A 27,699-nucleotide genomic window follows, 5' to 3' on the forward strand; every position below is an offset into this window, starting at 1 on the left:
CCCGTAGGCCGATGGGCCGGGGAGGCAGCGCCGAGCCGCAGCGAACAAAAGGCGGCGACGGCGGCGGGGCCGGGGCAGGGCCGGGAGCAGCGCAGCGGGGGCCGAGCGGGGCCGCGGTGAGTGGCAGGGCCCGGGGCTGGGCCTCGTGAGGACCCCGGGACTGTGCCCGGAGCCAGGAGCCCCCGGGGGGAGGCTTCGGAGGGCGGCGGGAGCCGGGAGTGGGGAGCGGGGGGAACCGAGGAGGGTCCCGGGGGGGTCCCCGGGGGGTTTCGGGGGGTCTCGGGGGTTCCTAAGGGGGGTCTCGGGGCAGGGTGAGGCCGGTTCGCAGCTCCGCCGCCGTGGGGGGAGGATGCTCGTGGCCGTGAGCCCGGGGTGGAGCGGGGGGAGCGCAGCCACCGACCCCCGGCCCGGCTCCGGGAGCACCCCGGGGGCAGCCCCCGCCCCGCTGCCCCTCCTCGACCCCAAACCCGCCCGAGGCAAGGGGAAGGAGGCACCGGGTTTGTTTTTTTTTTCCGCTCAGTTCTGTTCCCGCCTGCCTGTCCCTGTCACCGTCCGTGCCCGCAGCTGACAGCTCCGGGGCCGTGAGATGGCCGCCCTCCACATCTTTTATTTTGAATTATTTTTATTATTAATTATTGGCTGCTTGGGGAATTCTCCCAATTTTGCACTGGCTCCGGGATTCCCTCTCAAGCAGCGTTTGCTGCCTGGCAGAGCAGCGGAGGAGTGGGAGCTGTGCTCCGAGCGTGGTGCCTGTCCCTGCAGCTGATTTATTCCCTCAGCTGGGATCAGTCTCAGCTCTCCTATCTGTCGTTCTGCCTCGCACCCCCTCGAGTTTTCCGCACGAGGCTTCTGCGTGGCCGTGCAGGAGGTTTTCCGGCCGCCCTCCTCCTAGCAGGTTTGTTTTTCCTCCTCCTGGCATGTCCCTGGAAGCGGGACCCGCTGTGAAGGCAGCCACGGTGGGGAATCCTGCCCAGCCACACAGCCCAGAAGGTGTGCTAATGCTGCTCCCCGTTCCCCAAGGGACACGGGGAAGAGTGAAGGAATGAAACTGCTGAGAACTCCGCACAGAGCTGCAGGAGAAGTTGATCGTTAGACACAAAATTCCAGATATCCCTCTTCTGGCACCAGGCACGTGCCAGGGCGTTTGGAGGCTGTTTCCTGCTCTCCACTAATCTTAGCTGGGTTCATTGCCCTTCTCCCTGGCTGCACTTCCTTTTTCTGAGGCTCCCCATCTGCAGGGAACCTGCTCCGGAGCTGGACATTCGCCACGCTCACCACCCCGGCGAGTGATACCTGCTTGCATCACACCAGGACGGTGCCAGGCGTTTCATAACGCTCGGCGCCGCGATTGCTTGAGCTGTGAAGTTGGCTGGCTGCTGTGGGGCCTCTTCCCTGGAGCCCCCTCCACGTCCTCTGATGAAAGCAGGCACGCTTGCCAGGTGGAAGCTGACGTAACTTTTCACGCTGCTATGGGCAGAAAATACTGGCCGGTCTTGAACCGTGTTAATAAATAACCTGGGATGAAGGGGGAAGGTTGCTTTACAGTGCAGCTTAAAATTTCTCAGGAAGAGAGGGCATGGGATCTTTACTGGAAGCAGTAAAGGCGCTTTTCTTCCAGTAAAAGCGTTGCTTGGCTATGATGGGATCTGGATCCAAGTAAATCCATGCATGTGAGCCCCGTTCTGCATGGATGTGAACTGGTGAAGCTCGCTGAGTTACACCTCCAGCACCACAAAGGGTTTAAAGAAAAAAACTTTATCGCTTTTTTTTTCTCCCTTTTCCAGAGGTGACTGCACATCATCCAGTCTCTTTGGGATTCAAGGAGTTCTTATCCTGATCCTGTTGTCATGAATTTCTCGTTTTCTTTTTTTCTCTGGTTTCTCCTGTGTTTTGCCTTCGGTTAGCCCCTGGTATATCGGGGCGTTACGTACTAGTTGTCATGGCAAACACAACATCATCTAGCTTTTTGGGCCATACCATTATCACACAGTAGCTCTTCTCTCATCAGGACGCATGAGAAATTTTGCCGAGGGATAAACTTGCTTTGCATATTTGACAAGTGATGTTTTAGGGAAGTACGTGCTCCTGAGGCCCCGAACACGATCTAATCCATTTGTCTTGTTTGCTAGTGAAGGCTGAACACCAGCTTTTTTTTTTTTTTTTTTTTTTTTATTCTTACGTCATTGGCCGTGGCTGATTTTGTAAAGGTCTCTGTTGCAGAGAAGCTGTTTGTTTTAGAGCCTCAGCAAACGAACAGAAATAATTCGTGGAAACCACTGACGCTTCCCACCAACACCTTGTTCTTTCACCAGTGATCTGCTTGTCAAACCAAGACTAGGTACGTGGCATCTGTTCAGCAGACCTCTTGTCCTCTGCTTAAGGGCAGCGTCCTTCAAACGCAGGAATGGTTTTGGTGGCTCGGGCTGTAGAACTGATCCTGCCAGCCCTACAGAACCTGTAAAAAGAGCAGCAAATCATCACAGTGAGCCCAGAGAGGCGTTATCAGGTAGAAATCATTCACTTTATCTGCCTCTGAAATCCCGTGCAGCAGAAGATAAGTGCTAAAAGCAGACTGCAAGTGGCATTTTGTGCTACCAGCACAAATCTACTGTTCCATCTGTGGCATTTGCAAGATTTGAGGCCTAAAGTCATAAGAAAATTGCAATTCAGCCTTAATGAATGAATCGTGAACAGAGCAACGTCTTGGGAATGGATCAGTGGAGGAAAACATTTCCCTGTAGTTTGTATTTAGTGTGGAGAAAGGGATCTTCCCTGTTTGTTTTTTAGTCCAGAGGTGCACCCGTTACTCCCATCAGCATCAGTCAGCGCTGCAGGTGCTCAGCAGGGCTGCAGATAAGGCCAGCCAGGACAGGTGACAGTCCGAACCTGCCTCAGTCCTGGGAAACTGAGGGTTCCCAGCTCTGTGGTGACCTGCAGTCAGTTTTCCTGCTCGGTGTTGGCAGAACAGATGCAAGCAGTTCATGGAGTCTGCTCCGATTACGCCTCTGGGGTTGATGAGGGACCTGCACGAGCACACGCAGCCAGGAACTGCTGATGCCCGGTGGATTTTTTTCCGCTGATCTTTTCACCGAGCGGTTCAGCAGACTGAAGCATTCTTTCATGCTGCCTGTTCCTGAGAAAGGCTGGGTGGGAGCAGCGGAAAAACTGAGAGAGGGGCGTGATTAAGGACTTGCTAATGCATTGGGAAACGTCTCAGTGAATCGGGGGCAGGACAGCCTCATTCCTGCTGGTCTCTTGCCATGGGACAGCTAGCGTGACATAAGGATTCTGTCATTTTTCATCTATCCTAATAATCTAGGTGTTCTCTCTTCACGTCATTTTTGCAATCGCAATCCTGGGGTAATGAAATAAGGAAAGAAACTGGAGGAGCAGCAGAATATGGCATGAAGGAGCCCAGTAATGTGCTGGGCTTCGTGGGAATCCAGTGTACTCGGTGTCCCTTAGGATTAAGCGATCCAATATATGTCACTGTTGTTGCAACTGACTTTTTTTTTCTTTTTTTACAGGCCTTTTAATAAGACCTGAGGGGTGTCCTAGGTCACTGGGTCCAGTTTCCTGCGTTTGCAGACAACTGCATCTTGGTCATTGGCTTAGCCAGCACCAGCTTTTGGTTGTTTTGATTTGTAAATGTGTATTGGAGATCTTGCAGTATTGTTCAGGGACTCCGTGTCGCCTCGGGGAAATGCAAAATACTTTTTTTTTCCTTATTCCTTTAAGGTTAAGAAATATGTTTACCACTTTATCTGCTTTTACTGCAGAAATGTGGTACTTTTGGCCTGTGACTGGCAAAAGGTAGAGCAGGCAGCTGATGTATTTCTAAGGGCTTTGAAAGCGAGGGTATTCCAGTTTCCTACCAGGCAAAATAAATAGCTGCAGGTAATTTGGGAGCAGGATTTGCTCCCAGAAATAGCCCTGCTTTAAAGTGAAAATTGTCATGGAAAGTTCTGAGTGCTGCGGTACGGATGACTGAGTGTAATGTGTGTGCAGCTGCGCAGGTAAGGTAGCAGAGAGGGGGTTGAGGGAGTTGGATTTGTTTGCATGTTTGCAGAATAAGGTGTGTTTTACAGCTCTGCCAACCACCAGCCTGATGTACAGCCACTTTTATGGCTTTGAAACGTCTTTTTCTGCAGCTAGCCTGTGGCCGACCACATAAAGCTGGAAGCCCTTGGTCAGAGAAGCCGTTATATTCTCCTTCGCAGTGCTTTTCTGATGCTTACACGGTGCCTCTCAATGAAGAAAAAGCTGTCTCAGAGTGGTACAGTGAAAGTGAGCCGCTGTTAGCAGAGGACAGATGCAGTCCAGTTCTAGAAATGAGCTTGAGATCCTTCTTGGTCCGATGCAGCAAACTCTGGTTGGTTTTTAGAGGTTAAACCATTCTGTCTTGCAGCTTCATTACTGCTAAGGGTTCGGCAGTTGGAACGACCCTGCTGACGTTTGTAAGTTTTAATGCACATCACAACACAGCTTATGCTCCTGCAGTTCTGTGGCATCTGCAGGGCAAAGATGGGCAGAGAACAACACTTGGATGGGATTCTGGACAGCAAACATCTTGCTGCTCCTTGAGCACAGGAGATACCTGCAAGCCAGCTCCCTCTGGATGTTTCTGGGGGGCTTGCAGACTGCTTCCCCTTGAGACTGTTACATGTTCTGCTTCTGGTTGTAACACTTTCGTTAGGCTTTTTACTCCCTTCCATTCAAAATCCTTGTTCTTTAAGAAAGCTGCAGTGGTCAAACACCAAGAAGAGACAAACATCTGTCCAGCTTCAGTGTCCGTGCTTGGCTTATGGCTGAAATTGCAGCCCACCTAAGGAGCTGCGTTTAAGGTATTTAAGTGTTTAATGCACTGGCACCCAGCATTTCCACTTCACTGACCCCTTCCAACACGTGCTGCTGTTGTTAGTTACCTGGCAGCAGGGCATAAATCCTTTGAGACAGCACCGTTATCTCAATGTAGCTGGAGATGGAAGCTCTAGATTGCTTCTAAACCTCCTGCAGAAGGGCTGCTCGTAGCCCTGGGACTTAACAATTTGGTGCCTGCCAATGTTTTTCTCAGACAACTCTACTCCCACAACATCTCGGGAGAGCAGCAGACGTATTTTTAGGAATGGCTGTTAGTCAGCGAGCAGAACTGAAACCCAGCAGCCTCGGCGTGGTGCTACGTTAAACGGGGCTGCACGGGACTGAGCACGGGGCTGGAGGATGCGTCTCGCTTTGGGGGACCAGACAAACAAAAAGTGCTGGGTCTCCTTCTCTTGTTCATTAGAGGTCCCCTCTCCTTAGGCTGTGATGTTGACTTCAGCACTAGTGTTGTTTTTAGCTGGCTAAATATTAGGTGTAAGTGTTTATGGGGGCGAAAAGGGGCTTTTGGTTATTTGGAGCAAGTCAGGGCGTTTAGGAAATGGTTGATGTTGTTTTTGAAACGGGGTTAAGTTGGAAGCTGCGGTGCAATTATACAATTTAGTTCTCTGAAAGCAGGAATGATGGTTTTGAACCAGCATTGCCCTTGCGATAGCTTCTCCTTTTCTATTTTAAAACTTGAATTGCATTTGAAAAGATGCTAGCGGCAAATTTGATTGTCAGTTCTTAAGCCTAGTTAAGAGTTTTCTGTAATGGTACTTTGTCCGTCCTACTCCATGCCAGAGGCATATAGAGAGAATGCAACCTGCCTGCTACTATTTTTTTTCTTCCCCTGCAGAATAAATCCCTTTCTCTTTATTTTTTGGGGGAAGGGAGGGAGGACAGGAAAGACTTTCTTCTGACCCAAGGGAAAAGGGTCTTTACTTTTAATGATGGCAAATTATTCCCAGGCACATCCTGTGCTTGTTTATAGGATGAATAACCCAGTTGATTACCCAGAGGATGGCACAAGAAATAACCATGGGATCTTTTAACTCTTTTCCTCAGTGGGCCTTTAATTGGTCATTTGTGTTGGCATGGGCAATTAAAGCCAGTCTTCACTGACTCGTTCAAATATTTCCCTTTCCCGATGGATGGAATTTGAGAAGCTTTTCTTTTCTGTGGTTGTGCCTTTCTGCTCTGCAGCTCTCCTAGAAACCACCCTGAGAGTGCTTTTGTCTTTCCTGCCCCGCTGGTTGTGCTTGGGGAACCCTGACACGCTCTCCAGCCGCTCAGAATTCAGCACGAGCCACTGCTCAAGCTCTTCTGTCAGCACTCTGACCCCTTGGAAAAAGTGGAAAACACTTGTCAGGCTCTGAGTGGTCACAAGACTCAGCTCTGATGTCAGATGGATGCAGACAGGTTCCCTGGGATGAAGTATTCTTTAAAATAATTCTTACTGCAGTTAAAAATAAAACCTCTTTGACATATGTGACTTGGCATCTAAGAAGGAGAAATTACAGCTTTGAGATCAGGAATCATTTACTTAATTCAGTTTAGAATGTGCTCCTTGGAAAAGAAGAAAATCATCTTCAGAAAAGAAGCTTGATTAGGGATTTTTATCTTTTTTTTTTCATTTTTTTAACAACAAAAGACTGTCTTGCCTTTAAATCTTCTTTGTGATGTTAAGCATCTTATTTTGTTTGGGTGTAAAGCTGCTCTCAAAACACCTAGGTCCCAAAGCAAATAAAACAGTGATGTAAATACGTTCTGCTCTGGGGTTTTGCTAATACTGGTAACATTTTATTTTCCCCCTTTTCTAATGGATGGGGGATTGCTAATCTGCCTGCAGTCAAGCTCAGCCTGGAAATGTGGTGTGCCAGAAGAAAAGAAGTGGGAGGGAGGATTTCTGTTCTGTTGCCTTGTCCCTCCCTGGTACCAAAGTAGAAGAAATGGTTGTTGCACAGATGAATTGAATGGGAGAGAGGTTTTAAGCAAGCAGAGTAGTTCTTGCTTCAGTTTTATAGCTTTGTGCCCTACTTGCGTTGTATTTTCACTGAGCGAGGTGGCTGAGAGTTACCTGTGAGAACCGTGCTCTCCTGATTTCCACTTTAACAAACTGCTTTTTGTTTCAGACTAGGTGACCATGTCAGCCAAAGCCATCTCGGAGCAGACGGGGAAGGAGTTCCTGTACAAGTACATCTGCACGTCCTCCGCCATCCAGAACCGCTTCAAGTATGCCCGAGTCACCCCGGACACTGACTGGGCACGACTCACCCAGGACCATCCCTGGCTCCTGAGCGAGGTAAGGACTGTGCCTCGCCATCCTGCCATCCCTGAGCCCTGGACAAACCTCTGCCCACACGAGGTGCTTGCAGTCGGGCAGGGCTGCAAGCACATCTGTGTGCTCAGGACCTTTGTGAAGGACCAGTCGTTGCTGCTGCTCCGCAATACTTGCAACACTGATGAAGAAACAAGCCTGGTTTCAAGGCTGTCACAGCACCTTCAAGGGAGTCTGATTATAAAATTAGCGTAAGGAGTTAGTGAAATGCATGAGCAGAGAGATCTGCAAGTGACAATCTGCTGATGACCACACAGAAGGTAAACCAGGCTAATTCAAAGGGAGAGTCTCTTGGGACATCTGTCCCTGCTTGGCAGGGTTTGAATCCTTACTTTCTGAAATCATGGAGTGCTTTTTCCTCGTCTAACTTTCACTTTCAGTTAGGAATATGTCTAAATTTCCTGTGTCCAAGTAAAATGCCAGGTAAAGCTTCATTTTTTGTTTTCCTGTGCAAGACCTTTTATGTTCTTTGTTTCGTAACATTGTACTTTCTATAGGGAAAACATATCCAGAGCTCCTTGTATTTGCTGTCCAAACTGGCTCCTCTCCCACAGTTAATATAATTAAGTTATTGGTTAGTAGAGGATGAATGTTTCATAGCCCTTTACTCAGTGACTGATAGAGGCCCTACGCAGGGTAATTAAATGCCCTGCACTCAGCTGCATGAGCAAGTTCTGAAAAATATCAGCAATCCATCAGAGACTTGCAGAGACCCAAGGGGATCAAGGATCATATTTAGCCTTTAAGGTAGACTCTTGTAACACTAGAAAGCACCGTGCAGTCCGGCAGAAAGATTGCTATCTGTACTGCAATACATTACTCTCTGTGCTGTGGGTTGCTGAAGTTCCAGGGTGCCTTAACTCTGCAGGAAAATGGCTCTCACTTCATAGCCAAAATAATAATAATAATTGCAAGCTAGAGATGAGTGTGTTACCTAGGAACAGCCTTCTGTAGGTATTTTATACAGAGACACTGTCAGTTGACTCAAATGTGCGTGACTCTGGCCGTAGCTGGTCTCATGTATAAGTACACAGTGACAGCAGGAGCTTTCTTTGTAGCAGCTGACTGTGCTTGTGGTTGGCATCCCACGGCTCGGTTGGTTTTTCCTCATGAGCCTCTGCTCGTAGAGAAACGTTAATTTTGTGATGCATCTAATAAAGACTGATTGGAAAACTGATGGGATACCAAACAATACTCAGCATGGATTTTTACAGGAAGGGAGTAGCTAAACACCATGCTAATAGTTGCATTGAAAGTGCTTTAAGTTCACAGAAAACACCAACAACAGAACAAACTGCAGCCTCAGTCTCTGCTGATGTGCAGCAGAGAGCTCTGAGGAGAAATGAGGCAGCTCTTCTCAAAGTACAGAGTTGGGAGAAGGGGAGAAAAATATTTTCAGGCTTGTTGTACCAGGAGATGCATTTGCTTAACAACTGTAGCACATTAAGCACCAGCCAAGAGACTGCAGGAACTCTGCAGCAATGCCTGCTGCATAGAATTTACTGAAACTTTCACTTCACCACCTGCAGAGAATCTCTCAAATGAAACCACTTTCTAATTATTCTTTCTTTTAATCCCTCTTGCATGTTGTAGCGTTTAGTGGTGAAGCCAGATCAGTTAATCAAGCGACGTGGGAAGCTCGGACTGGTTGGAATTAACCTCACCCTGGATCAGGTGAAGGTTTGGCTCAAGCAGCGTTTGGGCCAAGAAACCACGGTGAGTGCCACCTCGGCAAGAAAAACTTAAGACTTTTTTGGTCTGTCTTTTCTGAATGCTTGCACGATAGAAGCTGGTGTGCAGGTATTTCTCCTGCTTATGGTGGTTAAAAGACAAGTTATTCTGATGCCAAAGCAAGTAAGAAACTTGCCCATGTGAACATCCTCTTGGTAAAAGAGTGCTGTTACATGACACACTGCGTTAACTCAGTGCCCCCTGTTACCATCTGCTGTGCAGGACCCATGTAGCAGGAGCTCAGCAGGAATTAGGACAACTTTGAAGATCTCTTCCACTAGGGAATCATCAGTTGATAGCTCAAATGCTGTGTCTAGCTGGCATAGCTGCCTCGCTTTAATACCCAAGGCGGATTTAACAAGACAAGTATAAAAGCTGTCATAAAATTGTCCTCTGATTGTAGCCAGCCAGTGTTTTGGCTGATGAGTGAGTGTTGCTTCAAGTTGTTATTTTAGGTTGGTGCTGTCTGGTAATATTTATTCTTTTGGGAATGCTCCTGCAATGCTAATGATAAAGAAATGCCTGCCATCCCAGCTGCTGTGTTCCAGGAGCTGAGAGCTGCCTTGATGAAGCTGGTGCCTTGGCCCTGCTGTGATTGATTTGCTGCTGGCTCCAGCATCGAGCTGAGCCCATGAGTCTTGCCTGAAGGCCGTTACGAAACGGCGGGCAACTGCATCGTGTGCGCCTGCCCACTGGAAAAATGATGGATGTCGAAACAGCTTTTTAGCACAATGCAACAAATGTGTCTAAAGGAGAGGCTGTGCCAAGGAGTTGTGGCCAGTGATGGTGGCTACTTAGTGGTGCCCCCAGGAGCAGGGGTACCTACCATGGCCGTGTCCTTTGAGCCCAAACAATTGGGTTTTGGATAGCAGGAAAGCTGTGCAAGACAGTTCCCGAGACCTTGCTACAAGGAACAGTCTGGTTCCCCAGGAAACACAGTAGAGAGGTGATTGGGAGGAACTGATCTTAGTGTTAATTCTTGAAGTTTGCTTTGTGCTGTCATAAATGTGGGTATTGGGCAGGTATTTATTTATTGGTGTCTGTCTTGTTTTCTGCCTACAGATTGCGAATGCTAAGGGAATCCTGAAGAACTTTCTGATCGAACCCTTCGTCCCTCACAAACAGGTTGGTGTACCAATTGATGTGATAAAAAGCACTTTTTGATCTCTTTTGACTTGAATGTGGCTTAAACGGATTGATATATAATGGCGAAAGCTGGAGCTTGGGAGTGAGCTATTAAGCTGACAGTGTCAATGCATATTGTCAGAGCTGCATATGGGCACAGCATTAGTCCTTGCAAGGAGTCATCAATAATAGCATTGGCTGCTCTCTCTCTGCTGAGAGGAGGTGATATATCACATCAGAGACACCCATTTGGAAGGGAGAAGGCAGCTCATTGCTCTTTGAATCTGGTGCTCCCAAGTGTGGGTAACAAACTGATGTGAGATGTCTCAATTTGCGCTGGTGAAATCGTTTGCGGGAAGGGTGTAATTAGCTAAGATGTAGGTGCTTTCACTGCACACAGGAAAGGACCCTGGTTGGAATTTCAGTTGTGGAAAATGGGAATGGTTTTCTCCAGAAATTGAAAGTGTTGTCCCTGACGTGCTTCACCAAGATGAAGCTTTCTGGACCCTGCTGCTCTCTGTCCCCCAGGCCTCTTCCCTTGTGCTGACACAAACACCTCTTCTGTGTTTGCTGGGTGTGACTTGCTAATGTCTGTGCCTGGGTCTGTGCTGCAGGAGGAAGAGTTCTATGTGTGCATATATGCTGCCCGGGAGGGAGACTATGTCCTCTTCCACCACGAAGGCGGTGTGGATGTGGGAGATGTTGATGCCAAAGCTCAGAAGCTGCTCGTGGCAGTGGATGAGAAGCTCAGTGAAGCAGATGTGAAGAAACAGCTCCTGCAATATGCACCAGCAAATAAAAAGGAGTAAGTATGGATGCTGAGATCCTGTGCCTGCCTTGGGCATGGCCATCCATTCTCCCCGAATCTTGCCTATTTTATTTCAGTGCAACATCCTTTCATACTGTTTCACCCTAAAGCTTGCTCTCCTCCCCTTCTTGCTGCTCTCAAGAACATGCCGTGCATCCTAAATCCAAGTTGTTTGACCTTATCTGAGCCTCTTGTGAAACCAAAACCAAGCGTTCGTGGTGATTTGAGCCTTCACTTGACAGGAGCACTTCTCAAGGTGCTGAAGTCTTGACCTCTGAGATGTCGGAGACGTACTGAATTTTGATCCTTTGTGCCAGCACAGAAGAATTTCTTTTATTTAGTAGAAATGGCAACAAGATGTGAATCTGGCTGCTAATTCAGAAATGTACTACTGTGCCTTGCTCTGTCCCATCAAGGGAGCCATTCTCTTGATATTTCCAATTTTACTGCAAATTGATCTTTAGATTTTAAGACTTCTGCGTCTCCCTTAATTAGATGCCTATAGCTAGTTATCATGAGTCATGAGTTTTCTAAAGATAACATGCTCACTGAGAGCACTGTTTGGCACCGAAAGGCTGAAGAAGCCTGTCACTAATAGAGTTTACTGCAGTCTTTCCCCTGTCCCAGCTAATGAAGCTTAGTCCTGACTAAGATGTGTATCTCAGTGAGAGACAGGGATGTGTTTCTGTCTCTGAGATGAAACAGACTGAACATCTACATGACAGTTCCTCACAACCGTGTTCTCAGCAGAGTTTGGTGGGGTGTAATTGGGATGAGTCATCAAGGTCTTCCTTTCCTTGAGTCATCAGCCAGGCTTGCACAGAAGATGAATGAGAATGAAATAAATGGATACAAAGTGATTTACCCCGATATAAATGAAGCAGAGCAGTCTGTACTTTGTATTTGGCTGCTGTAATGAATTTGTGTTTAAATTTTTTGCAGTGTCTTGGCCAGCTTCATCTGTGGCCTGTTCAACCTTTATGAAGATCTGTACTTCACATACCTCGAGATCAATCCATTAGGTAAGTGCTGGTTTTGGGAGCCTATGTGCAGGACTTCCTGCTCATTTGTTCTAAAATACTGAAAGTTGTATTTCAGCCTTCTCCATTTGGTGTAGTTCACAGCAATATTAAGTGGCGTGTCCAAAAGTACAGAAGTGGATGTGATTTGTCTTGGAGCTGTTAGTCGAATGAATACAAAACGAGGACTGCTTGGAGGCAACGTTCTCTGTTATCTAATTTCCTGGTGCAGACAAAGAAATTCCACTGAAAGGGATGTGAAGTCAGAACTGAAGCACATAAGCACTGCTGTGTTGCAATATAAGACAACACCTGAGCTAGAGCCTGGTCCGTGACTATGGTCACAAGTTAATTCTTAAGGGAGCTCTGTGGCTTTGGTAAATAGAACTAAGTGACCAATGTGGAGAAATGGGAACAAAGGGAACCTAGCTTTTGTAATGATCTCTGTATGGGATGAAATTTTGAGTAAATTTGCAGTGTGTACAAACCACAGCTAATCCTGATCTATTTTTTAATGCAGTGGTGACTACAGATGGTGTCTACATCCTTGACTTGGCTGCGAAGATTGATGCAACTGCTGACTACATCTGCAAAGTGAAATGGGGGGACGTGGAGTTTCCCCCTCCCTTTGGCAGGGAAGCCTACCCAGAGGCAAGTTACAATCTGTCACAGCCCAAATCTTTTAAAAGGAGGCTTGCATTTAACTTCATCTTCATTTATGTGCCAAAGCTCTGTGCTTGTACAGTATTCCTTTATATGGTGCTCGCTTGCGTTGCTCCCCCATCAGCATCACTTTTGGTGGAGCACTTTTTTGGCAGCCTCCTTGGGGCTGCTGTTTCTGCAGTGTTCCAGTTACAGATCATTACAGCAGAGTAGCAGTTGTGTGCAAAATACATGCGGGTGTGAATCCAGAGAGAATATTGCTGTATTTCACACTAAAGTAAAAAGTTGAGATGTTAATACACCTGTTTTCCTGAAAAGTGATGACCACAGATGCCTGCAGGCAAGCTGTGTTTGTTTTAATGCCCATTCCCTCGCAGAATTCCCTGGGTCTGCACAGCCAGTTGTATAAACACTGCTTCATACTCAGCTTCCAAGGCTGTTGGACCTGGAGCTCTCTCCTTCATTGTTCTGTTGCTTACTTCAGGTGACTGTTCTGCTGCCTCCGAAAGGATTTCTGTCCTGACTTTTTCATTTCAATAATTATAATTATGCTTCAGTTGGAAAAGGTTTTTGTAACATGGCCAGGAAATCCATTTAGCTATTTCTCTCCACGTAGCTTGCTGGATGCCAACACTTAACTCAATTTGCTCTTAAATAGATTAGTTGAGTTTTTGTCTCTCTGAATCATCCCTCTGCAAGTCACTGTGAATGTTATTATGTCAGTGTCTTTGAGAATTTTAATGAACTCCCAATAAAGTGCTTCACGACAGGCGAGCATGCTGTGATACAGGAACACCACATTGAGCCAAATTACATCTCTGGGTGATTACATTCTTAGCTGCAGCACAGCCAGAGAACGTAGCCTTGAGTGTGTTGATTTTAAATTTCCTCTGGTCGCAGTCTGCAGACAAGGTCAGAGGAAGACTTTTCAGTTCAGAGGCACTTGATTCTGTGACTGTGATACATTGAACCATAAAACCCACGAGCTGCTAAGTGCTGGCTGAGCTGTGGAGGAAAAGACAGCTGCTCTGTCATTTCACAGTCTGATGACATGGAAATGCCAGTGCAGTGCAGCTTAGTGAAACACGCAGCAGTCAGCTCCATCTCCAGAGTTTTTCACGTGCAAACAGAAAAATTCTGCTTCTGGATGTGTAGTCTACAAATGAAGTAATGTCACAAGTGACTGCTGTACATAAACTTGATTTCACTTGGGACAAACAAGAGATAAGCCAGCAGACCTTATAAACACTGCATGTTTTCTTTGGAGGGTAGGAGTTTCCAAGCAAGAATCAAAATCTGAGTGCGTGTTTAGGTTCGTTGCTCCTCTTTGAACTTCTTCCAGAGGGAAAGGTGCAAGTTGTCTGTATCAGTCCCATTTCAGTGTTCTGTCTTGGAGAACATGTAACACAAACCAGTTTTGGCCCCTGAGAGATGAAGCTGGGTCTTCTTCCCTTACAAAAGCTGTGTTTGTGGTTCTGCTCTTCCCTCAGTTGTAGTTGAGAGATGTGGGAGCTCTGCGTGCCCAGAAGTTGGGGCCAGTGCTGCTAGTGCTTTGGTTTGAAAAAGAGCATGCAGGCGTTAGGCAGAGAAAGGCAGTAAGATGTTGAAATAATGTATGTTGCTCCATCTGCAGGAAGCCTACATCGCTGATCTGGATGCAAAAAGTGGAGCCAGCTTGAAACTTACTATTCTCAACCCTAAAGGCAGGATCTGGACCATGGTGGCTGGTGGTGGTGCCTCTGTAGTTTACAGGTAACGAGAACAAGGTTTTTTGCGGGGAGTGCAAAGAAAATAATGGGTGCAACCTGTAGGAAGGGGAGACTTCTAAAGTGGTCTTTCCCGTGCTTGGACTGCTTGGGACTTACTCAGAATGAAGCTTCTCTGCAGGTTTCTTCCCAGGATGTGGAATGCAGTGTCCTTCAGAAATGATAATTTCTTCTGGGAGGCTGTGTTAAGGTTCCTTTTTCACATGGAAAGGAACGAGCTGGCTGGAGGCTGTTGATGCTCACGTGGTTGCTGTGGTAGTTCCCATCGTATGTGTAGGAAGTAAAACAAGATTAATCATGCCTGGCACCAAGAGGAGAGCAGCTTTGTTCTCAGCAGATAGCTTGACCTCTCTGAGTTCCCCTTTCCCAGGAATTTAGAATGCTTTAAGACCTTTAGAGTGACTTGAAAATTATAACTAATCCTTTTTTTTTTTTTTTTTTTTTTTATAGTGACACCATTTGTGACCTGGGGGGCGTAAATGAACTGGCTAACTATGGGGAATACTCGGGAGCCCCAAGCGAGCAGCAGACCTATGACTATGCTAAGACTATTCTCTCCCTCATGACACGAGAGAAGCACCCTGAAGGTAAGAAAGTCACTGGGACTGGAAAAATTGTAATAAACTAGTCAGGAAGGGTGTACAGCTCCAGGCTGCTCAGCGGTGAAGCTGCATTTGGGGGAAAAAATGAACAAAGCTGGATGGTTACTGTGCTTAGAGCTGCCTGGGAGAGCTTTTTTAATGTACTGCTGCCTTCTGGGTCAAATAGTGATGGATTCCTGTCAGCTCTTGCTTCAGAGAGGGTTTGTATTATTCCATGTAGCAAAAAGCACAAATATGGCTTGAGGTTCTTATCAGAAAACTTCCTGCTTGATACAAAACTCTTATCTCCCAGACCCTGCTGAACATAACTTACTGCAAGCTGTCAGCCTGAACCACAGCGTTGTTTAACTTTGCCCTGCGCTGCTTCACGATCTTAGAGCAAGTACTCTGTGTTCTTAAAGCAGTTTTATTTATGCTTGTCTCTTCCCTCAGGTAAAATCCTGATCATTGGGGGCAGCATTGCCAACTTCACTAACGTCGCAGCCACTTTTAAGGTAGGTGACTGGTCAGAAGTAGCTGCAGATGCCCCCAGTCAGCAACCCCAAGCTGTTCTCTCCAGGTTGATGTGGTGCTGGTGGCGCATCTCTTCTAGCAGTTGTTGAGATGATGGGGAGGACGCAGTAAATGCTCGGCTGCCCAGCTCACCTGTACCATATGTTTGTTTTTGTTTCCTTCAGGGCATCGTGAGAGCAATTAAGGATTACCAAGGCCCTCTGAAAGAGCATGAGGTGAGGATCTTTGTGCGAAGAGGAGGCCCGAACTACCAGGAAGGATTGCGTGTCATGGGCGAAGTGGGTAAGTACCACCCGTTTCCTTCAGTTTGGTTCTTGCCTCTTGTATCTTCCACCTGCTTCCTGCTGGGCCTTTTCCAGTTAAATACTTCACTTTGGCAGAAGCTGGTCTTGTTCCTTCCCCTCCGCCCCCAAAGCTGACTGTTCTTGTGTGCGCATGCAGGAAAGACGACCGGGATCCCCATCCACGTCTTTGGCACCGAGACTCACATGACTGCAATTGTGGGGATGGCGCTCGGCCATCGGCCTATCCCTAACCAACCGCCTGCCGCAGCCCACACTGCCAACTTCCTCCTCAACGCCAGCGGCAGCCCTTCAGTAAGTTCTTCCACCCCCTCTGTGAAAGGGAACACTGGTGAGAAGCCTCCTGAAGGCAGCTTTCCCCTGCCTGAACAGGTCAGAGCAGACCTTAGCCACTGTCATACCTGTATAGCTCAAAGCTGGAGGAAAACTATGACTGCCTGCACAGTTTTTGAAGAGGGGCCCTCCTGATGTCCACCTCACTTGTGCAGAAAGCATGACCCTTCAGCACAAATGTGACTCTTGCACCTACTGGGAACTTGGTCATTTAGTTTTCCTTCTCTCGACCAATTTCTATCACTAAATCGTTCCTCTTTGGAGAGTAGCATAGCCAAAATGTCCCAGAAATGGATATTGGGAAGCCTGCTCTGACATGCTGTCCCTTACTGACGTGGCTTCTGAATCTTTCAGACTCCAGCACCAAGCAGAACGGCTTCTTTCTCCGAGTCCAAGCCAGATGATATTGCTCCAGCCAAGAAGGCAAAGCCAACAGCACCTCTTGGTAAGTCCAGCAGTGGTTGCTGGCAGTTCACTTCTGCTCCAGGTTGTACTCAAAAGAGAGAAAGGTGGACTTGGTTAATGCTTTTTCTGGATATAAAGAGAAGTAATTTTGTGGTATCTGTCTACCTGTTGTTTTGAATGGAATTAAGTGCTTTTTAGAATGTGTCCCTTGGTGAGCTGTTCGCTTGTGCACGAGGTGAGTCAAAGCTACCTTGATCTGTGACGTTCCTTTCAAGGGAACACCACAATTTGAGAATTGCAGCTCTACCATGTCCCCGTACGTGAGGCCAGCAGACAACAGGTTAGAGTCTCTGTGCTGTGGCTGCTGATCTGAGGCCTGCTTTCCATTTCAGTAACTGTGGGGTGTTCCCAGGGGATGCTGTTGGAAGGAACAGTGTAGGTATTCAGAAAGTCCTTCCTGGTAGAGTCTGCAGCTTCCTGGATAAACAGTGCCAGAAGCCTTCCTGGTTCAGCAGGAGCTGTGATGTAGCCCTCAAACATGTAGGGTCTGAGGTTGCTCTGTATGTGTGGTGGTGGGGTTTCTTTGGTGCTTTTTTTTGGTTGTTAGTTTTTATTTTCTATTTAAGTTTGTAGGAAGCTTCTTTAGCATGGTGGTATGCTTGAGCTTTGGTGGCCTTTTGGTTGTGTTTGGTGGAAGTCTTACTGGGTAAAAGCATGCTGTATGGGAGGAAAACAACAGCAGAACTGGGCAAGGACAGAACATGATACCATTCTGGTCCTGCTCCCTTGAAGGCAAGGAGATACGGATCTCATTGTCAGCAGTGTGACATGATGACCGTAGGATTCATGTCCAACCCTGTTGAAACACAACACCAAAAACACACTGCTCTGTTGATGGTCGTGCACAGGTTTTTGCATGAGCAGTGCTTCAAAAATACGTAGAAAACGTTAGCCACGGAGCTTGCAGTGGGGAGAACAATCTCCTGAAGCTGTAATGTTTGTGCTGGATTAAGCGAAAGGTTTCTAGATGGCAAAAATCCAAAATTCGACTTGGAGAGGAAGTACAATGGAGAGTGCTCCAGTCTGCTTGTGTTTGCTTTTTTTTTTTTTTTTTTTTTTTAACAAAAGCAAAACCCAAAAGCCCTGAGTGCTGTGGGGAGGAGGGAAGCCCTCTCACAGGTGCCCCCCTAGGCTGTCAGGATGACAGCAGCGAACTGTGTCATATCGTTGCATGAGTGATTCTCTCTTCAACAGATTCAATCCCAGCTTCAAGACCTGGTCCAGGTAGGACACGTGTGACTAGCTGAATGTGTCTGGCCTTGCTGGCAGCTGACTTTTTTTTTTTTTTTTAGTTTTTGTTTTTTTGTTGCTGTTTTTTCTCTCAAAAGATTGCAGTGTTGTCTGGTCCTTCCCTTCCCTCCTGCCAGCGTACTTAGTTAGTGCCACGTGAACTTTTCAGCTGTTTTTGAAGTGTAGATCGCATACAGCTTTGCACAAAAACTTAGTACTTCTGGGGGGAAGAACAGGTCTCAAACTTCTTTTTCCCTTCCCTCCCTTGCCCTCCCACAAGAACTGGGGAAAAAAACAGGCCTAGCAAGCTGTGAAAAGCTCTGTGCTCTTCACTTTCAGAAAGAATGAATCATTAACTATTCCTAATAACTGGCCTTCTGTTTTAAAAGGAAACAAAATGATGTAGATGCCCTGCTTATGAGCCTTGAAGGGCACAGAGAAGTTGCTGAATGAAGTAAATGTCCTTGTAGCCTTATCGGTTCAGCAAACCACTGAAGTTTGGTGTGTGCTCAGTGGAGTTAAAGAACTTTAAACATTTTCTTGAGCTCAGTGCTAAGTGACAATAAGCTGCTGAGCTGCAGTCGAAGTGAAGTTTCAGGCTGTTTTCTCCATCATAAGAAGGGCAACAGCAGAAGGGGACTCTCCTTCTTCTTGTGTGGCTTCCGATGAATAGCATCACCTTCCTGGGCCTCTGCTTCCCTCTGAATAATAATATTCCTTGCAGGCCTCTGTAAGATGATAAATTGAAAGGGCTTTTTAGCTTCCTGAGGACAAGTCACGTGGCAGTGCATCTAAACTGTGAGCATGTAGTGCTGGAGAGAACAGTGATTTAACGCTCAAGCCAGGCAGAAGAGGATCTTGTCTAATCCCTAATGCCATCTACCTTTGATTTGGAGCCAACAAGAAATCAGCTGTAGACTGACTGGGGTCAGCAGCTGGATCAGCTCAGGGTTAAGAGTTTTAAAATGAACTGTCTGGAGTCAAAGGGAGGAACTCAACATTTTGCTGTGACAAGTGGTGTAAATGTATTTGAAGCGAACAGTCCATCTCACTAGCTGAACTGTTGCCTTTCCTGTGACTCTGTCCCTCAAAGCCAAAGTTTTGGGCTGCATATAAATGCTTGGAGCCATCCAAGGAGGCTTGTGTTGGATTCTGATGATCAAAAAGAACTGAAAACAAAAGCTGAGTAACGTAGAGCTCTTCTGCTCTTAGTCTCCTTCGTTTTCTGCTTTCTGTTGTTATTTTCTACCATCGTACTGTGGCACCCTGTCAAACGTAGGAGGAAAACCTCCTGTGGTTCTCCCAGATTGTAGGCTGTTGCAGTAAAACAAAATCCAAAGTTCCCTTCCTCTTCGGCTTTGCAGAATAAATCCATCTGGGAGGGATGTGAACAGCCCATGCAAGGAGAGGAGGAGGCTCTTCTCACTCCTCGTCTCTCCCGTCTTACACCAGCTCCCACCCTGTGATGAAGCACTTGCCCGTTTCGTGAAACCCAAAACCTGGCTACTGTGTTCAGAATCCTGGGAAGAGGGGGATGCTGCTCCATCCGCAGCTTCTTCCTTTAATCTGGGGAGTGTGGCTACTACATCCTGCAGCTCAGCTGTTGGGTTTAGTTTGGAGGGAGGGGGAAATACGCTTATCTGGGAGGCTTGAGGCAGACTTGTAGCAAAGTTGCTGCTTTGATCTTGCACAGATGTACATTTTGGGTGTGTTGTTCTGTTTTTTTCTTCCCCTCGCCCCTCTCTCCGAGCAGGTAAAGCTACAACCCTCTTCAGCCGCCACACCAAAGCTATCATTTGGGGGATGCAGACGCGGGCCGTGCAAGGGATGCTGGACTTTGATTACATTTGCTCCCGGGATGAGCCGTCAGTAGCTGCCATGGTTTATCCGTTCACGTAAGTAGCCTGGGATAACCGTGTCACTTTTCTGACTGCTTCCCTCAGATTCTCCTGTTAGCTTCCTCCTCTCCCAGCCTCTGTTCTGTAGCGTAGTTCTGCTCTAGTCCACATCTCTGCTTTTACGCCTTCTCCTACGCTCCCTTCCACCATCAGGCTGGCTTTGCAGGCTGCTTCCTACCTCTCTCAACCACTGATTTCAGGCTGCTCTGTTGAATGACGTGGCTAACGTTAAGCTGTTCCAGGCCCCACTTCATGCTCTTTCCAAGGGTGTCCAAATTCCGTTCCTTCATTCCACAAGTGAGGCAGGCGTTACTGGTTGGGCTTTCTTTAACAGCCCACTGACTCAGCAGAGGCACTACAGACATGTGAGGTCTCTTCTACTCACCCACTGTTTGCTGCATCCTTGTCTCTGACATCTCGCTTTGTACCTGCTGAAGCAGGTGTTTTCCCCTCCAAACATTAGCCAGAATCAGAGCAGCTCTGCTAACTAGACTAAGGCAGTCTGTAATGTAGCCAAACAAAACTATAAAAAGAAAACAAATCCCCGTTCATCTGGTTCAGGCTCTTTTCCTGCAGTAGCTGCAGGTTTTTCAGCAGGCATGAAGCGTGCCAATCCTTCAGTGGGATACAGTTCTCTTGTGGTATTCACCCTCTTTGCCCTTATCCCCACAGCTGAGGGTGAGAGAGGTTATTAAGTGTTTCACATTGCCCTCGGGAGGAGCCTCCAGAACGTGGCTGTTGTGGAGATGTGCACAAGCAGTTGTTGTCGTGCCTTGTGGCTGCGAGGTGGGGGTCTTCCTGCTACACAGGGCAAGCAGCGAGAAGGAAAGGAGGAGCTGGCTGGCCTTCTGCTGGCGCAGTGAGGTGGGAGCAGATGTAGGGGTAGGAGGCTTGTTTCATTTCTGTGCTATTTACAGACATCTAAGATAGCTGATGTCTAATCAAGCTCTGTCCTGCAGAGAATTGTGCCCCTCTTGTCTGTTAAGTACCTTGTGCCATTAGTCCGTAGTGCTGCAATTATCATCAGGGCTGTAACACCTCAGCAAGTGCAGACCTCAGGGTACTAAAACTGACTGCAGGCATAGCCACATCCGTAGCTGAGTGGCAAACCCCTTGCGGCGTCACAGTTGTTGAATGAGGAAAAAGCCACCGGGATAAAAAGCTTAAGGCTGTCTAATAATAATCTATCTCTGCTTGACCTTTTTGAGGAAGTCAGGCTGACAAAACCTGAAATGTTCCGGTACGACCGTAACGGTATGGAAACACAGCCAATCTCTCTGGAGTCCTAAATGGTTGAGTAATAGACTTCAAATTCAAATCAGAGAGTCTACCGTGCGTAAAGACCATACATAGAAGACAACACCTACACTGAGACTTCCCTAGGTGCATCTCCTTCAGTGTGTGGGGCAGGGTGGGCAGAGTTTCACTGCAGCAGGATTGGGAAGTTGACTGACCCCCTCACGTTGTTACCCTGGCTGTTTGCCACAGGTACTGGTTTCCTGTTTCCCCCAGTGCAGTATTTGTCCCAGTCCAGTAACGCAGCTTTGCATGCACCTCATTCATTACTCTTTCTGTGCCTCATTCTGTCTTCCAGCTTGGAGTAGAATTGAGGCTCTGGTAACTTCACTGTGGGAGAGCTTATTCATCTTGCTGGATGCCTCTGTCCCCATTAGCCCGTCTCCTTCCATATGCTGCTCTGTTCTATACTCTGAAGAACCTTCTGCTGTTAGTATGGTCCCTCCCCACGTACGCTCACTTGCTAGTGAGTGTCTCACAGTCAGTCGTGGTGTCTGAGAACTGGGGTTTGCAAACTCCTCTATCTGCATGCATTGTATCCCTCTGTCTTTGCAGTAACCTTAACAGTCAGGCCTTTCTCATCTTCTCCTTTGTAGTGGTGACCACAGGCAGAAGTTCTACTGGGGCCACAAAGAAATCCTGATCCCAGTCTACAAGAACATGTCTGATGCCATGAGGAAGCACCCAGAGGTGGATGTTCTCATCAACTTCGCATCTCTGCGCTCTGCTTATGACAGCACTGTTGAAACGATGAATTACCCACAGGTGAGTGAGGGATCTAGAAGAAGCTCAAGAAAAGAAGGAAGATTTTGTAAGCATTGTACCAGTGCTTCTGGTGCAGGGTACTGATGTTTATTAAGCCACGCTGGTGCTAGGAAGTAGTCTTGGTCGGATAAATACCTCAGTCCTAACTTCTTGTAGAATCTAAGGAGGATGCTGGACTTGTATAGCAAAGTCTGATGCTGGACTTGTGGTTTGTAAGAGGAACTTGGCACCTCTGTGTCTGTTAAGAATGATTACTTCAAGTTGGTTAAAAGACAGTGCTGCTCCCTAATCTGCAAGGGAGAGAAAAATTCTCTCAGCAGCTCATTGGGACTGCTGAGAAAGAATATAGTAGATTGTGGATCCATGCACTGGGCTTTTCTAATAACTGCTTAGAGACCTGGCAGGGAGCAGCGTGATCATGTCCTGGGAGCAGCTGTCTCACTCCTGTGTCCTGCAGAGTTGGTTAGGATGGCAACGCTGGGGCACTAACGGCTCTTGTTATCTTGATGCAGATCCGCACGATTGCCATTATTGCTGAGGGCATCCCAGAGGCACTGACACGCAAACTGATCAAGACAGCAGATAAAAAAGGAGTCACTATCATTGGGCCTGCAACTGTAAGTACCAATGACCTTTCACTCCCCTCGTCTGTCTGTCTTCATCTTCAGATCAGCTTTTTCTGAAGGATAAAATATGTCCTACAGTACATCTTGTCTCTAGTCATCTAAAGTGCACGTTAGCTGACCATTATAAGGTCACATTTGTCTTCCTTTGTTTTATAAATACTGACAGAAGGTTGTTTTACCTAAATATTCCTATGTCTCATGCCTTGTTTTACAGGGCTTTACATCTTTCTCTAATTTTCTTGTAGGTTGGTGGGATCAAGCCAGGTTGCTTCAAAATAGGCAACACGGGAGGCATGCTGGATAACATTTTAGCATCAAAACTGTATCGTCCTGGCAGCGTGGCTTATGTTTCAAGGTCTGGAGGAATGTCTAATGAGCTCAACAACATAATTTCCCGAACCACCGATGGGGTTTACGAAGGGGTGGCCATTGGAGGAGACAGGTAGGAGTCTATCTTCAGCAGACAAACCATTTTTCAAGTCAGTCAGCAGAAGAAAATGCCTGAATCGTTAATTGTGTGGGAGTGAAGGGCAGGCTGGCTGTTAACTTGTCTGAAAGAAAAGCTTATGCAACAAACTCAACTTCTGTCATTCTTCCTGTGTTCTACCCAGGTATCCTGGTTCAACTTTCATGGATCATGTCCTGCGCTATCAGGATACCCCAGGAGTGAAAATGATTGTGGTGCTTGGAGAGGTGAGTGAGACCATTTCACTTCTATCTGAGAAAGACCCAACTGCTCGATTCCAGGAGCATCTGACCTAGTAGTTAAAATGCTAAATAACTACCACAATGAAGTGGCAGCTACTAAATATATTTGAGATATACCAACAATCTGTTCTCAATTATCTGGATTTTTATTTTGTGCTCCTTTAATGAGAAGAAATTGAATGTTTCCAAAACAAATATAGTCTTCCCCACTTAAAAAAAGAGAATTTCTTCTCAAACTGAATCCGTTACTCAGAAACAGACAAAAACAAAGTTTTTATGTGCATCTCAGAGCTGGTTTCTATGAAAGTGCCAAGTTCTTTGTTTTGAACCAACTCATCTCTCTCTCTCTCTCTCCGCAGATCGGAGGCACAGAGGAGTACAAGATCTGCAGGGGTGTTAAAGAAGGCCGTATCACCAAGCCAGTGGTGTGCTGGTGTATTGGTACCTGTGCCACCATGTTCTCTTCAGAGGTAAGCATAAAACTGGGGGCAAATGCAGAAGATATTTATATATCTGTGGCAGAAGGAAAAAAGGCAACTTCTCCCACTGCACCTAAACTGGAACAACTTAATGTGCAGAAGTTATTAAGCATCTGTGATAAAAACTTAACTGCACTCCTGTAGCTTGCCACTGGAGGTTTCCAGAGGATTCCACTTAGATGTAAAGGGAGCCCAAAGATCCTAGGTAATATAACAGATTTTAAGAGTAGCCAGCTTCTGGAGTGGGAAGGAGAAAGATGCACGTTAAGCAGCTTTGGAAAGTGGCATAACATTAGAGAAGCAGAACTTGATGGAGGAGCCTGCAGTGACTCCAGATCAGAAAATGCTCTGTGTATTGCTGTTTTGACTGCAGTTGCAGCCAGGAGTTCTGTTTGCCCAAATAAGAAGGCAGATTGTACAATCTTTGGTATTCCTGTGACCAGTTCCCCATGCAGTTCTGTACTCTGTTTTACTCTCTGCACATAAACAACTCGTATTCCTTACTGCTATCACTTCTTTTGTTTGTAGGTGCAGTTTGGCCATGCAGGAGCTTGTGCTAACCAGGCTTCTGAAACTGCTGTTGCAAAGAATCAAGCTTTGAAGGAAGCTGGTGTGTTTGTTCCCCGGAGTTTTGATGAGCTGGGAGAGGTCATTCAGTAAGTCACACTAACAGGGCACCTTGTGCAGGGACAAAAAAAAAACAGGGTACTGACTCTTAACTGATATGGGGATGTATTCCTGCTTAAGGAAAGCTGCCTCGCTTCATCCTGGGTTTTTAAGGTCTAGACTAAGACCACCTCACTTGTCTCTCAAAAGGATTTAATAAATGGATTCTCTCCCTAGGTCTGTCTATCAGGATCTTGTAGCCAAAAGAGTGATCGAGCCAGCTGAGGAAGTGCCTCCTCCAACTGTGCCAATGGATTATTCCTGGGCAAGGGTGAGCTATGCCATTTTACTTAATTCTGGGTTCCACAGATGCCAGACAGGATGTTTGCTATGATTCTGGATGCTTAAGATAATAATGGCATGGTGTTTGGGTTACATCTCAGGCTTTATAGTGAGCTCACTGGCTATGCTGGTTCTAAGCTCTAGAAGCTGCCTTGAGGGCAAGTTTAAGGCTTTGTTTTTGGTCTCCTGCTGCCTCTTGCTTCTAAAGGGGATTATTTAAAATCCCATCTTTGTGCTCTGATTTCAGGAACTGGGTCTGATCCGCAAGCCGGCTTCCTTTATGACGAGTATCTGTGATGAGAGAGGTCAGGAACTGATTTATGCTGGGATGCCCATCACCGAGGTCTTCAAAGAAGAGATGGGAATTGGAGGGGTCCTGGGCCTGCTCTGGTTTCAGAAGAGGTGAGGCAACTTTTGTGAAAGCTCCTAGACTCGTTAGCTTGAAGATTGGCTCGTTTATTAATAGGCTTTTAGGCACAAAAGTAAGGCAAGATGCCTTTTTGAGCATAGATTCATTGGAAATGCCATCTCTATCCTCTCCTCAGAGGCCACATCAGCATCTTTATCCACTGTGTTTTAGTTTTGGGGTGAAATTTCCCACCAGTTTTGTGGTGCACCGAGGAGACTTCTCCATTTTAGTCCTGTTTCACATTCTTGGACTGCTTGCTTATCATAGTTGCCATTTCAGCCCTGGAGAGAGCTGGGGAGCCTGCAAATGTTCAGTAGCCAGCCTACAGGGAACCTTCTGACTGACAGAAGTTCTTGCTGGTGTCATTAGAGGCACTCCTGGCACTAGCTGAAATGCCTAGCTCAACAGAACTGCAACCCAGCATTGCTCAGGGCCCTCCTCAAGGGGACTCTGAGCTTACTGATCAGCCAGTTGTGGGTGTGCAGGTTCAGCCTACCCAGCTGACCTTAAGTTCTAAGCTAAATAAGTGGAAACTGAACAAAATTTACTGATCTCTGAAAAGTCCAAGATACTAGGATGCACTGATGGCCCCGTGACCCTACAGCTCCCTCTCTCTGTTCTACTACTTTCATGCAGGCACCTAAAACACAACTTACTGTCCAGTCTAAGACCAAGTGTCTTGTGTTTTCTTTACAATAAATGACCTCGGTCTCTTTCTTGCTCAGGCTACCGAAGTACGCCTGCCAGTTCATTGAGATGTGTTTGATGGTAACGGCAGATCATGGGCCTGCTGTATCTGGGGCCCACAACACTATTGTCTGTGCAAGAGCTGGAAAAGATCTCGTCTCAAGTCTCACTTCAGGCCTTCTTACTATTGTAAGTACCTAGTATCTGGCAGATTTGCTAGTCCAACTTTTATTGCTAGTGTGCTAGAATTTGGAACAGCTGCAGAGCCATGGTTTAGCTTGTGTCTATTCACTCATACTTTGAATTTCTGTTGAATTCCACACTACTACCTTGATTAAAGTGAAAAGCTACAGGAAGAGACAGTTCAGCTTCTGTTCTGTAGGTTTAAAATATAGTCCTTTTTTTTTTTTCTAGTAAGCAAGACTATTTTAGTATCTCATGTTTGTGTCTATGAATATTCTGTAGAAATTTAATTGCTGTCAAAACTAACTCACTTTTGGAAGAGACTAGGCAACCACACAGGGACAAGTAATAACCTGAATAAAATGGGCTCTAGATTGCATTCACCCCTACCCTATGTTGTGGAGACGACGTGGCTGTGCGTTGATAGTTAATATTACTGAGTTATAAAGCAGATGTTTAGTGACAAGTGCCTGCCTAATTTTACTTTCATGGTTGCATCAATAGACACAAAGGATGGGGAAGATAATCCTGTGCTTGTTTTGTACCTTACCTGTGAGTCCTTTGCTGTAATCCTCTTTGTGTTTCACACCCAGGGTGACCGGTTTGGTGGAGCACTGGATGCAGCAGCTAAAATGTTCAGCAAAGCTTTTGACAGTGGGATTATCCCTATGGAGTTTGTGAATAAGATGAAGAAAGAAGGGAAACTGATCATGGGCATTGGACACAGAGTCAAATCAGTAAGGAAAATGCATTATTAGTACAAATTGGAAGTGTGTTTCTTTTCTTGATAGTTTTTTTTTCTGTTTTTGTTTTTCTCAGGTGTTGGGGGGGGTTGAAGGGAAGAAAACTAGCAACTTTCAGAGGCAGTGTTTGGTTCTCAGGACTTATAAACCATAAAAACATAAATAGTCAAGCTTAGGACAAGTACTTGTGTAAGATGCAACATCAGTGACTGCAATATATTCTTAACTTGCAGATAAATAACCCAGACATGAGAGTTCAGATTCTCAAAGACTACGTGAAACAGCATTTCCCCGCCACCCCACTGTTGGACTATGCACTTGAAGTAGAAAAAATTACAACTTCCAAGGTGAAATGTGATAGTATTTATATTTTTTCAAGCGCTTTTTCTTACGGGGGGAGAAGTGACCAGTAGTTAATGCTATATTTTAATTGCAAAGCACAGTAAATTGTTGCTGGGTTTTTATTCTTCTATGGAAGAGTTTGGGCCAAGTACAACTACACTTCAGTAAGGCTGGAGATGTTTGTTGGACACCAGGAAAACACTGAACAGACTGAAAGCCATTATCTGAGTTGTTCACAGTATATCTGGAACTGCTACATTCTTTAAGCCGGAGGCAGAGCTAGTATGTATGATGGGTGGTAGTAGATAAACTCTGCGGTTTTAGTAAAACGCAGCCCTGTTGTTTGGGGCTGTCCTTCCGTCATTTGTGTTAAGCGTGGCTCTTGCTCAGGTTGCTGGACAGCCTCTTGTATCACTAGGTATGTGCCCTCAATTATGGGTAACCTTCAAGTTACCCTTCAGGATGAAAATTACCAGATGAACATCACTTGCCATTGTTAACATCTTTATTTGGGGTGTGTGTGTTTATGTCCTTTAGAAACCAAACCTTATCCTGAATGTAGATGGCTTTATTGGAGTTGCCTTTGTTGATGTACTCAGGAATTGTGGCTCTTTCACACGGTAAGTACATATTGGGCTGTTTTTCTCTTGGATCATGGTCTGACAAAAAAAATGATAGAAGCCATACTGCCAGTCCATGTGAGACCAGGGTTTCAAAAAATATATTGATTTATTTTCTCTTGCAGGGAAGAAGCAGATGAATATATTGATATAGGAGCTCTTAATGGCATCTTTGTACTAGGCAGGAGTATGGGATTCATTGGTAAGTTTGCTGTGTTCCTGTCCCTTCGTTCCCTGGGG

At 46.4% G+C, this 27,699-nt stretch overlaps 1 protein-coding gene across 2 annotated transcripts in view; it reads left to right on the forward strand.

Moving 5' to 3' along the window:
* The first annotated feature begins 58 nt into the window (after positions 1-58).
* The window catches only part of ACLY (ATP citrate lyase), a 28,629-nt gene continuing 988 nt past the window's right edge, over positions 59-27,699 (forward strand). Inside the window, exons 1-28 of one of the 2 annotated variants that reach the window (XM_084496338.1) lie at positions 59-116; positions 6,993-7,162; positions 8,792-8,914; positions 9,992-10,054; positions 10,669-10,859; positions 11,805-11,884; positions 12,402-12,536; positions 14,182-14,296; positions 14,761-14,897; positions 15,345-15,406; positions 15,590-15,707; positions 15,867-16,021; positions 16,415-16,505; positions 17,720-17,749; positions 19,509-19,650; positions 21,546-21,714; positions 22,227-22,331; positions 22,586-22,782; positions 22,952-23,033; positions 23,408-23,518; positions 24,056-24,183; positions 24,371-24,464; positions 24,723-24,877; positions 25,610-25,760; positions 26,348-26,491; positions 26,731-26,844; positions 27,377-27,459; positions 27,585-27,661. In XM_084496338.1, the coding sequence (XP_084352464.1) occupies positions 7,004-7,162; positions 8,792-8,914; positions 9,992-10,054; positions 10,669-10,859; positions 11,805-11,884; positions 12,402-12,536; positions 14,182-14,296; positions 14,761-14,897; positions 15,345-15,406; positions 15,590-15,707; positions 15,867-16,021; positions 16,415-16,505; positions 17,720-17,749; positions 19,509-19,650; positions 21,546-21,714; positions 22,227-22,331; positions 22,586-22,782; positions 22,952-23,033; positions 23,408-23,518; positions 24,056-24,183; positions 24,371-24,464; positions 24,723-24,877; positions 25,610-25,760; positions 26,348-26,491; positions 26,731-26,844; positions 27,377-27,459; positions 27,585-27,661 (3,211 nt within the window). In that variant the 5' untranslated portion in view covers positions 59-116; positions 6,993-7,003. The remainder of the gene's footprint in view (positions 117-6,992; positions 7,163-8,791; positions 8,915-9,991; positions 10,055-10,668; positions 10,860-11,804; positions 11,885-12,401; positions 12,537-14,181; positions 14,297-14,760; positions 14,898-15,344; positions 15,407-15,589; positions 15,708-15,866; positions 16,022-16,414; positions 16,506-17,719; positions 17,750-19,508; positions 19,651-21,545; positions 21,715-22,226; positions 22,332-22,585; positions 22,783-22,951; positions 23,034-23,407; positions 23,519-24,055; positions 24,184-24,370; positions 24,465-24,722; positions 24,878-25,609; positions 25,761-26,347; positions 26,492-26,730; positions 26,845-27,376; positions 27,460-27,584; positions 27,662-27,699) is intronic. The other variant, XM_084496339.1, reaches the window with a different exon arrangement.

This window comes from Aythya ferina, assembly GCF_964211825.1.
Source record: "Aythya ferina genome assembly, chromosome: 23".
Taxonomy (NCBI): Eukaryota; Metazoa; Chordata; class Aves; order Anseriformes; family Anatidae; genus Aythya; species Aythya ferina.